The sequence below is a fragment of the Nipponia nippon genome, unplaced genomic scaffold (genome assembly GCF_047370975.1).
Source record: "Nipponia nippon isolate SJK-2023a ecotype South Korea unplaced genomic scaffold, ASM4737097v1 scaffold_10, whole genome shotgun sequence".
Lineage (NCBI taxonomy): Eukaryota > Metazoa > Chordata > Aves > Pelecaniformes > Threskiornithidae > Nipponia > Nipponia nippon.
Genome location: NW_028262291.1, coordinates 9,549,262 through 9,561,694, shown reverse-complemented (window position 1 = coordinate 9,561,694; position 12,433 = coordinate 9,549,262). Strand labels below are relative to the sequence as shown.

Below are 12,433 nucleotides of genomic sequence, written 5' to 3'. Positions count from 1 at the left end.
CAGGCTGGCCATCTGGAGTCACGGACCGCGTGGGGCCACCTGCGGCAGCGGGAGCACCTTCCTGCTGGCCAAGCAGCAGCTGCCACCGGCTGGGCACGAACTTCAGCAGCAGCGATGTATCTGCTGGTATCTGGGCCAGATAACCTTGTCCTAAGATTGCAAAAGTAGGACAACCAGAACAAAAAAACCTTCAAGGTTTGGCTACATTAAAGGCAGATTCTTAAGATCATCCTAAAAGCAAACCTTGAAAGTTAATAAAATTTAAAATTTCAGAAAGAAGAGCGGCTTAGTCAAATGATTATATCAGAATTTTAGAGCCCTTCCCATGAATTTTCATTGCCTTCACCTTAATCCAGCCTTGATGTAACACAGCAAAAAATGAAAGCCACCAAAAGTCATCTGCTGCAATATATATTTTAATTCAAAGTGAATCTTGACAGTAATACACCATAAATTCTTATTTTGACACTCACCAAAATAGTCACCTGGAAAACCCGCTTTTTGTGACAAAGTACAGAAGGCTTGGTCACATTTAAATCACTGAGAACTAGAAAGAAATACCATCGCAAACTGTAAGAGACATTACATCCATAAAAAATTTTCCCAGTCCTCATATTGTAATATTGCACAGTGCAATTGCTACATGGCGAACTAGTGTAGCATAGAAATCCAAAGCAAAAAAAAGCCACAAGTCTACAAATTGTTAAACAGTAACAGTTCAAACTTATTAATCAAGTCTCTATCACTGGGTATTTCTAGAACAAGTCTTCCTACAGCTTGCAGTGTGATTTAACTTTTACTTAACACAAATCAAGTTAATTAGCAGTAAAAACAGAAAATTTAAAAATTAAAACCAAAAAAGTTAATACAGTAGCATATTTGACCAATAAAACACCCTGAAGTAAAGTTAAAAACCGAACACAAGAAATTCATATAAAATCTTGCAAATTAAAGTAATATGCAGATATGCAATTCTGTAGTCATGCAGTGTTTTATTTAAAAAAGGCATTAAAACGGTAACGTGTGTAACTGCTTCTCAGAGGATGACTTTTTTCACAGAAAAGGCCCTCGCCCTGAAAGCTTGTTTTTCTGCAGATGGGCCCCGGACACTTGCAGTGACAAGAGTCCCTTCTCTCAGAGTGTATTGCAGGATGGGGGAAAAGTCACCCGGTATATACTGAATTTAAGCTGTGGCAGGATCCCAAATATTTCATTCTTTGAAATGCAGACATTTCTAAAATTACAAGACATAGAAAGAGCAGCAGATCTAATTTGGGGCGCATTTACAGCAACATTTTCCTGCATACGATATGATACTGTTGTGATATACAGATAATTGTGTCAATTTAACAAGCATATTAGCTTAAAACCTTAAGCACAGTAAAAAGAAAGTACAGTAAATACATTAGACCAATGAAGATCCCCATGGCCCCAGAAAAAAATGCAGTATTTTTTTGTTATCACAATACAAAATTCATTTACTCCATTTGCATTGGTGATTCTTGGTGTGTCCATTGCCTGCAATGGAGTAAGCACCAAAAAAACCGTCGCTTCCCAACACAAGGGAGTGAACAGAAAACTATCTGCTGGACCATATAGCACAAGTTTGAAGTGGCAAGGTGGATATCCAATTTGAGCATTTTCTTGACTCCCTATATTTAGGCTTTATATATGTGTCGATAGGATCTCAAATTCATCAGGATACTCCTAGTTTCTAATGTATACTTTATATACACACACTTGTACAAAATGCATAGAGTTGATTACTAAAAACACTGAAACTTCTGGGAAAGGTTAGGATTCTTAATTTTCAGTGTGATTAAAAATGTACTGCTGGTATTTTTATTATTTTTTTATGATCTAATACTGTTGTATTTTAGTTATTACTTAAAAATAAATCAAATGTAGGCACATTTATTTCATTCAGACATTCATTAAATAAAACACTGCTTGTGTTAGTGGAGTAAAGAAAAAGATTACCAGTTATTAGCTTATTGACAGAGTTAAACTCAAATGCTTTGCACTCTTATTCCAGTCAACATTGCAAGGATTGTATTCCAGATTTTGTTTTAAAAAAAAGTTAAGTCAAGCCTGCAAGATGCAGCTTCTTAAGTGTCTACACAATGCCAATATGAAAACATTAAAAAATTAAGTTACATCAATACATCCACTTATATGCAGTGATGAGCTCAAAGTTAATGGAGATAAAATACTGATGCAAATAACACACCCCAAAAAAACATATGCAATCATCTTCCATCATTTACAGTATAGTAGTTACGACACTTCAAACATGAAAACAGAATTTTAAAAAAAAAAAAAAAAAAAAACCAACAAACAGAAAACAAACCCCAAACCCGGCTTCTATTTCATGTAATTAGACTTGTACAGAAATTAGAAGGCTAAGAAAGAACTAGTTAATCACCTAATTTCACAGCTATCTGAAGTGGCAATCATTATATAGCAGCTTATCTATGATACATTCAAGATAAATGATACAATTTATTACTTGCCCATAAGCTAAAACACAGCCTCAGCTTAATACCTTCCGTAAATCCCATCTCTACACTACAGTATACTTGAGGTCTATGAAAAAGTAGCTACCTTTTATAGGAAATGGATGATTAAGTCTTTGGTGCTGCAAAAGCAACTTCATTTGAACAAAACAAAAAACGAAAAAGACACACTTCCTAAGGAAAAAAAAAAATGCAAAAAGCATGTAATTTACGTCCCTGACGGAATGTATTAAATAAGCAAACACCCGCAACAGGCTAAAACAAATACTATAATGTAAAAAGACTAAAATCTCTCCCATGCATAAATGAAAGATTGCACACAAAGAACTCACATCTTTTCAAGCTTCAATAGTAAATATTCTGCTACTAGTTATTAAATACTGCATGGTTTGCTCAAGCTAAGATGAAACCACATCATGGATCAATGAGCACTTGGCTTTTTCTTTCGTTAGCTAGTCAGTCATGCCTACCGCACCTCTAAACATTTTATTATATCCAATTAGACAAACACTTTTAAAATAAACTACTTAGGTTGTATTGCAGTTCCATTTACCAGTATGAAATACTGTGTTGTGTGTCACTACTCAATAGCTACTGAATCAACTTTTCTTAAGCACTACTAAAGTAGATCATTCTGGGGGAAAAAAGACAGCAAAATTCGGCTACAGCAAAACATGCTGCCTTCTCGATAAGGAAAACACACCCAATACTAAAATCATACCACACAAAACCCAAAATGAGCATTACGCTATCAAAAAATCAGCAGATCTGAATTTTTAAGTGCTGCAGTCCTCAACATTTATATATAAGTAATAACATTAACAACCTCAAATATTTAAGGCACTATGTGTGGGAACAGTTTACAATGCAGCTGAGATTATTAGGACAACAACATTTAAGAGCAATGTTTAGGCTTTTTTTTTTGCCCATGCAAAAGACACATGCAATGTGAAGAACAACAGCTCAACTTTTAGATAAGTGACTCAACATTTAAACACCAAGATACGCAATACAAACAAGTTACTTCTACACTGTACTGCTGACATATGTGCATCTGTTGCTCTAGTTCTGTACACTTAATGGCTTCCCAAATGTAGACGTGTCTTGCACTAGTTAGAAGGCAATTTTATAAAAAATAGCAGGAGCAAAACCAGATTTCTGCTCCCATAAGTCACCTGTCTAAAGTTACTATATAAGAAGGTAACATGACCAAAGACAAGTTATACCAAATGTGCAAAACACATTAAAAGTGAGTTTTTTTAAAGCTCAGAGTTGTTTAAATTGCACCCAAGTCTACATGATTCAAAAAAATAATTTTCCTGTTGTGCCATGGCTAATATTTAATAAATACCATGTTTCTTCTTAAATCAAACTTCGGTATCATTGAGATTCCTCAATATACTGTATTTGAGTTCTCACATAAATGGATACTGGCTGAGTTTTGTTGGACTCAATGGAAATCCTGTGTAAGCAGGTGATGCTGCAATGTACGAATGTGGTGGGAAAATTGGTTTGTATTGAGTCTGAGGGATGGTTGGGGAAGGTAAGAGACGGGGATTTATGCCAACTGGAACTTGGTGCACTATACCACTGGGATGAGATATATTGTACGTTGGATGTTGTAACAAGGGTCTTGAGGTACATGGCGAGGCAAGGAGGTGGGCAACAGGTGCAGCAGTACTAAGGGGTGCCGACGACGGGTACGGAAGAATAGCAGGCTGTCCTCCAAGGTGGGTACTTCCAGAGAGATGCGCGTGCACGGTAGTGTGATTTGGACTTCCTTGCGGAAGGGAGAAAGCATGACCGGCAACGCTGGCTGGGATGTAAGCCTGCTGCCTCCGATGAGCGTAGTTTCCATTCCATTCCTGCGGCCCAGATCCAAAGTGCTGAACCTGTCCACACACAGAAATGAGCAGCTCTTAATATTTCTAAGTATAAAGAGAGTCTGAAAAATGGAATAATGCACTAAAACTAGTCAACTTAAAATCAAGAGAAATATAGAGACAGGAATAATTAAATGCTTAAACAAAAAAAATATTAGCTGTTTAGATAGTAGCACAGACAGGAAATCTGACAATAAGAGATGGTAAACAGAACACAAGTTATTTTAATGCTCTTGCAAAAAAAAGAAAAAAAAAGATAAAATGCCATGCTGGGCTGTTTTAACAGAAATACCATGTATCACATGAGCAAGGTGCTTATTCCACTCTACTCAGCACTGGCTTGGCATCAATTGGAAGTGCTGCATTCAGTTTGGGCACCATAATGAGGCACAAAGAGGACAAATAGGAGAGAAATTTTAGAGGAGAGCAGAAAAAATAATAAACGGCTTGAAAATATCTGAGACAACTAGGCAAACAGAAGTCTAGGGCTATGATCACAGGAAGATGCGGCAATCATTAACAGTTATAAAGAGAAGGACTAAAAATCAATTACTCTGATTAAATGATGCAGACTTCAAAGTACACAGGGCATCTACCAAAGAAGGAACGATCAGCATAAATTTTTGTAATGAAAATAACGTTCTACGCTTTCTGCCAAGAGGCTGAGGAGCTGCAGTCATTGAAGAGATTAAAAATTAATACTATGCTGATCATATTAAGGTTTGCTTAGAATTAATTAAACCAATCCTTCTGCATTATCATTGTCACCCACCCAAATGTTTCTTTCAATCTAAACTACTCAAGTCATTATTGGTAAATCCTCTTATCTACATATAGCATGCTTGCATTTAGTATTTAACTTACAATTTAATATTCACAGTTATTCTGCAAGACTTATACAATAACAGGTACTGCTCTTCTATTAAACGTACCTCCAGATATCTAACCAGAAGCTCAATGCAGCTACAGCTCAAAATTAATTAAAAGGGGCTTAAACTTGATGTCATGTGTCAACTTCAGTTCTCAGCCACAGCAGACACATTTACTACGTTGCTGGGTAATGATAAAAGTAGCTTTTAAATTAACTTTGGGTATCTTCCAACATTGCATTGAACTACAATCACCACCTCTTCCCAACCCAGCTTCACTACCTGGCAGCAAAGGTAAGAAGCAGTTGGTTTTGCCAAGCTCTATCTCACCTCTGGATACTCAAACTACAAGCACTTTCATGCACACTACTAACAGAACAAGACTGAAATACAGCCCCAGTTTTTAACTGCACACTATGAGCATTTTAGCATTTGGATGTAGGAAAAAAAATACGCTAACATATTTTTCATTTTGTCTCGTGCTTTGATTTTGTGTAGGCATTGATAATTTTCCCAGTATGGCTTTTCTATCATTTTTAAAAATAAAGTCAGCTGCTTTAAAGAAAATGACCAAAAGTGAAAGATACTTATGACTTGCCCAGTAAGCTGAAATCCATTTTCAAGATTTGAACACTTCTGCAATCAAGTTGTGGAAAACCTGCAGCTGCCATTTACAGCAATTGAAATTGTGAGCATTCAGCATGTTTGGAACCTCAAGACAGAGAAAATAGTTCTTAGATGTTAGTAAGTGCACATACCTGACTGAAGTTTATATGTTGCTGATGGAATGCTGATGTCAGTTTTTGCTGACGGTTTCCTACAATAGAAGACTGGTTTATTCTTCCCAGGACAGACCGACCTTTTTTCAGTGGCTGGCACGTAGCATCTTCCAAGATATAAATGAACAATGTTATGTTTTTGTTGTCACTATTCTCTTCTAACAAAAGTTAGACAAAGTTTCATTTGCTTCAGCATGCAGGGAGAAATAATAAAATAATACACTAATTAAAGTCTCAAAAAACCAACACAATTTAGAAGTGTTTATTACAGATTAGCAGATATATGAGTAGGTCAAAATCTTCATATATATGGCTATTGACTACATATTCAAATTTCTATTCTTATCTACTGGTATAGAAAGAAAAAAAACCACCTGAACTAACTTACCGGTATTCACCATCTGTCCATCAAGATGTAACCTGTTTTCAAGTCTCATCGGTGGTACCACTACCGTGCAAACAGCTGATTTGGTTTCAGGATTAACCGATGCTCTTGCGTCCTTATTTTTGTTGGTGTTAGCTACAAAGCCATTTTCCACAAATGGGCTGTCGTGTCCTGAAGAGTCTGAAGTTGGGGAACCATCCACCGTATCACAGCCACTTTCCTGTTCGTCATCTGACATGCTATCGAAAAATAAAAGTATTGCATTGAAACAAATACATTTTCATAATATAGGTGCCTTTTATTAAATTACCACATAAAATTTATGGAAGTGAAACTACTCAAAGGTGGATAAAAATATTACATTTCAATTATACAAGACATTCAGATGGCAATTCAATATTCAGACTCATTCTACCCATAAATTGCAAGGCTCAGAGAAAGGAGGTAACTTCTACATAAAGACTTCGATGTCTAACCCAACTTGCACCCACTTTGTAATTTATTTTTTAAATAATCTTGTACTTATAAACCACCTGAAATTTAGATTTTTAGGACAAATAAAAGGTTGAAGAAGATTATTTTGTTTCTTCCTGAATCAAAACATAAAGGTATCCTGATGGTTATTACACTAGCAAAAGAGAACATACTGATCTAATTTTCTTCTAGAAATCAGCCACATCCCAGAGTCTGCGAAAAGCTGTCCCTGGGGCCCGTGAGAGTCAGGATGGGACAGAGCGCGCTGAGGAAGCAATCTGCACAGTGGCAGGCAGCTCCCTCTCATCTGCATATCAACCACCAGCAGCTACACTAGACCTTATCTACTGAAAAATTAGGTCTCCGAAGCTCCTCCAGAGAGCACTGCCTGTGCGTGACCAATAGATTCTTTTTCACAGATTTAGATTAAGGAGACAAATGCAACCCTCTTTTTACACCGCAGCTATTTTGGCACTTGTGGTCTGTGAAATCCATGCTGGTCAAGTGGCGCAAACTCATTCATTCAACCACTGCTTTTATCAAGGCAGCTGGAAGGGGAAAGAGGTGGAGAAACCAACTCAAAATAATAGCCTTTGCTAACATGTATTGAAGCTCAGTGCTTTGTATCAGAAAAAAGGGCTAAGAAGATAGTAAATGCCAGCTGCCAGAAGCCAGACCACAGTCCAATCAGCAGAACCAGAATCAAATACCTTTTAGGCAGCAAGTAGTAAACAACCTGGAAAAGAAAACTAATTTACGATGAGGTATATTGCCAGATCATTTACATATTATTTATTACACAAGCAAAAGGTACATCACAAATCCATCACTAACCACAAGGAAAAAGAAATTTAACTAGTCCTCAACTGGGACTGTGGCAGGTATGGATTATATAGATAGCAAGATACATCCTTCACTTAACAGAGCTAAAATGAACGGTATGAGGTGATGAATAAATAATTAGAGATGCTAACAAAGTTCCTGGTTGGAGAGGACAGGCGTGAGAATTAAGAATTTCTATAAACTAGAAAAACATGAAAACCCCGGTTTATATTAAAAATTGGTGGAATACATGCTTACCTTAAAACATGCAAGTAACAGCACTGAACTCACTAACCCCTAAACATACGGTCAAGTCCTTTGGTGATTTTATAGCTAATGTAACAGGTCCTTATAGCATAGTGATTAAATTAAGACAATATAAATAAAACAATTTACAAAATTTAATTTTTTTTTGTGAAAAGTACTTTGACACTATGAGGGCCAGCACAAAAACCTGAAGTCGTAGTCAACAGAGCCAGGTAATTCTGAATAAGTTTTTTAAGCAACAAATAGCAATACTGTGACAACTACTGAGCAATTAATTGTATTTTTATATTCTTAACTTTTGATTCAAGTTACTAACTATATGACTTAATATAAGTCAAACGCTAATGAAACCAGAATCTGACACACTCCTCTGCTATTGACACGAAGTTGAATTACAGAGGGGAAGTGAATTACAGGTCAGTTCCCTGCAATTCAAAGAAAACACTGTAAAATCAAGCAGGTCTTTATGAAAACTTGTCTGAAGTTTTGAATGCTTTGTTATTAAAGGATATCGTAAGCAGGATGGACAATGTTAACTATCAACCAGTAATACTGCCTGATGCCTGCCAGTATACGACATGTCTCGTTACCTAAATTTTTACTAAAATTGAACTACTCAAATAGAAATTCTTCAAATGCTTCTAGTTATTCTCGTTTCACAGTCAGAAATGACAAATGCTTGAAAATAAGACCAAGGAAATATACCTGGTTTATAATCCATCTATGTAACTTTGGCAACTTTTTATTTTAGTATCTCCAAAGTCCCAGAAATGGCAGAAATTTGTCTGGGATTATCTTCTACATCAAGTCACACTAAAAAAATGAAAAATCTATCCATGTGCTCCATTACTATACTTTTGTTGTTGGATCTAGCAGTTGTGTCTGCAGAATGAGTTGGATCGGTTTAGTAACATAATGGAAAACTAATCCACCCAAACACCCGTGTGACTGGATTAAAAAGCTGCAGCTTGAGTAAACTTAAAACCTTTCCCCAGTCCCAGCACTCACCAGACTATACACGTCACCTCCTTAGAATACGCCTTCCCAGCCCTGGACAGTACAGAGAATAACAGCCCACTACACCTTTCAGTGTATTTAGCGTCCAATACCGCAGAGATTTGTTTATTGAATCCAAAGATTTCAGGCCTTACAGAATATCAAATGGATGTCGAAGTTGTTCATGCACAAGTCTTTTCTTATATCCCCCCCCCTTTTTTTTCAGGGGAGAGGGGTTGTGTTTATATAAACAGAATCATTTATATAAATTATCCTTTAAAAGCATCATCGAGTCAGACTGTCCAAAATTTAAAACAAATAAAACTGCCTGTACAGACTAGCAGTTCCACTTCCTTGTCAATACATGCTGTGATAGAATCTTTAATTAAACACACTTTTTTTTATTAAGACTCCAATCTTATTCATTTTGCACAATGAAACTGTTCCGAGTTTGAATTGCTCTTTTCTATACAGAAAGCTATTCCACAGAAAATAGGAAGTGAACTGTAGAATTAAAATAAAAGAATCGGTCATGCTCATTGCAGCCACAGGTTGCTTGAAAAAAAATGCATTGTATCCCTAGATCACAGAATTTCCATGGGATATTGGGTAAATCATATTAAACCAAACTTTTCACCAATACCAGCAACTATATATGCCAAATGTTTCCTTGTCCACGAACTCATATCTAGGAATGTGATCTGTAGAAATGCCACAAGTAGCTACAATGAAAATTTCAACATGTTAGCACCAGAAGGGCAGGGACTGAAATAGGAAAAGCCATCTGCAGGTGCCCCAGCCAGAACATCCCAAGTCAGTGAAACTTCTGACTGCGTCACAGGTCTGTGTTTTATGAGTGTCACACAGATAGATGCTTTAGTGTCAAGCTCTCAGGTACTGTAGAAAAAAAATGCCATAAAACAGTTCAGATTTATGCTGAATGTTTTTGTAAGAGTGAATTTCGAACAATGTGCAAAAATGAAGCCTTAAGTTAGACATCAAGCAGTAAAGACAAAAATATTTAAAAGTTGCTTATGTGAATAGTGTTCACATAAGTGAGGCTTATGTTTGGTAGCAAAAAAAAAAAGGCATCAATGTCATTAAAGATTACAACACAAGATACACAATGGTGTGCAAAAATTAAGGATGTTCTGGTAACTTTAAATCTGTCACATCCTACTTTGGCTTACTTAATTTTGCAGCCTTAGAAGATTTTTGTTCTAAAGGAAGTTGCATGTAACATGTTTGTATTTTCTGTGTAAACACCACTCATTCAGTATTCTGTAAACTTCCAATGTAGCAAGACAGATCTGTTAGGAATAATAAAAGAACAGTCTATGCTGTGCAACTGTAGGCCAATAAATTAATTTTTAAATACATCACTTAGCCTCACCAGATGGCAACATAACAAAACTTTCGCATTTTTTATTATAAATCGAGTCTGCTGCATACTAGGATCTTTCTTTTTACTGAAAGGAGTACAGCTTTTTACCTGTTGGATCTCTTGCAAGGAGATGGACTAGACTGTCCCGAGGAGCTAGTACTCAGAGTGCTATCAGGACTGCTGAGAGAACACACGCGGTCAATGTTCAGGGTGTTCTGGCAGGCTTCACAGTCAAGGCTACCTTTACACCTACCACACAAAAAGAAAGTGAGCAAACATACCATCTCTCATTCATTCTTTCTGTACACCACTGACTTAGGTGTAATTATGGAATTAAAAGGGGTCAAATATTAGAAAACGTCCCTTGAATGTAAATTAATATCCAATTCCTTGTTGCTTTTACATCCAAAAAAAGATTTTTAAACCTTTTCAGAGCTCTTTTGGAAATTCTAGACTACACATGCGTTTTTTTTGAAACCTACTAAATGAATAAGTTTTTACTGAATCAATACTGAAACAAGTAGATAAAAGATTTTACTACAACACTTCAGAGTCTTGAAACACTTGACAAGGTTTAGATTTAAAATACAACTTCCTCCAGTTCAGAATCATGACAAGTAAAAATAAAGTCAAACAAACATTAAACTTTCAAGCCCTCATTTAAAACAGTACATGCTTCTTCAATAGCTTTGTGAAAGAAAACTTCTTTGAGGGACCACACTCAGCATCTGCTTTTACACCCTTTACCTTTTCATACTGTTAGAGAAGTATTTTTTACCCGTATGTATGTAATGTTATCTACTGGATGCTACTGCTAGAATGATAACATTGATTATACAAAGCCAGAAGAGTGATCTTCAACAAATAAATAGGTTATGACAGTATTAAGCAAAAAAAAAAAAAGTACGCTGGACCTAAAAGTATTCTGTTTTGACCAACTCTGTTACAGAAGAATAATAAAATATTTGTTTCCTGTTGCAAATGCCTAACTTACATAGATTAATGAGGTAGACTTTTGAAGGTATTTTTCACTTTCAAATAATATACGGTTACAGAGTTAACTTCTGAGTGAAATTTGATTAAAGTGCATTGTTCATCATCTTCTAACTCAGATTCATTTACAGTAGCTATGCTAAGACAGCTATATTTAGGTAACACCTTAATAAAAGTAAACATCAATTCTTACTCTCTCAGTGAATGTGTTCGTCCTATGTCATCTTCATCTGTGTCACTGCTGATGGTGATCACGCTGACTGCTGGGCTGGGGGAACCGGCAATGAAGATAGCCTGGCGCTGTTTGGTTGAAAGAGATGAATCAGGGTCCAGCCTGATCGATGCGTCACAACAGTTACTTTCCTGTCCTTCCACGTTATGATTGTCCTGTGCTTCTATACAACTTATTCTCTTTACAGCCTTCAGGTTAAGTATCTTTGGAGATATAAAGGCTGAATTTTGGATATTGGTATTTTGTAACACATTGCTCCTGCAAAGAAAGCACACCATTTGACATTTAGTGAATTTCTACCAACAGACCAGAAAACTGTACTATTTTCAACAAAAAGAAACACAGCAATGTAAGCTAAAACACCAATTTTCTAAAATAATAAAAAAAAGGCATAAAACTGGAAAAACAGTCATAAATACTTGGCATATATGATGTGAGAAATTAATAAAAAAACCCCAGAAACACGCTAATAAGAAGCTACGTTGCCTCGTCCAAACTAAGTAATATCTAAGACCGAAATTTGCAACAACATTGAATACAATACATTGAAAATCCCATTTTCTTATAAACAAAACCAGAAACTAAAATCCCATTTGGGTGAAAAACAAGCAAACAAAACCTGCCCAGATTTCCTGCAAAGATTCTCCCTGAAAACAACAGCTGGTGGCCTCTGGATGAAATCCTTGCTTAAAACAAGACTGTTGAAATTGCCCTCTGCCATGCTTTCCCCTTTATTGAGCATCCAACACCTTTGCAAATACTTTGTATGGCAGTGGGGCGTATTTTCTTCAGCAAGCAGCTAAAGTATTTCTGGCCACCAGTGAAAGACAGAC

At 36.3% G+C, this 12,433-nt stretch overlaps 1 protein-coding gene across 4 annotated transcripts in view; it reads right to left on the bottom strand.

Moving 5' to 3' along the window:
* Positions 1-398: 398 nt before the first annotated feature.
* HIPK3 (homeodomain interacting protein kinase 3) overlaps positions 399-12,433 on the bottom strand; it is a 115,620-nt gene continuing 103,585 nt past the window's right edge. For all 4 annotated transcript variants that reach the window (XM_087744151.1, XM_087744142.1, XM_087744159.1 and 1 more), the window contains exons 12-16: positions 11,562-11,858; positions 10,484-10,624; positions 6,436-6,671; positions 6,027-6,154; positions 399-4,408 (exon numbers count right to left, since the gene is read on the bottom strand). In XM_087744151.1, coding sequence (XP_087600277.1) covers positions 3,932-4,408; positions 6,027-6,154; positions 6,436-6,671; positions 10,484-10,624; positions 11,562-11,858 — 1,279 coding nt within the window. In that variant the 3' untranslated portion in view covers positions 399-3,931. The remainder of the gene's footprint in view (positions 4,409-6,026; positions 6,155-6,435; positions 6,672-10,483; positions 10,625-11,561; positions 11,859-12,433) is intronic.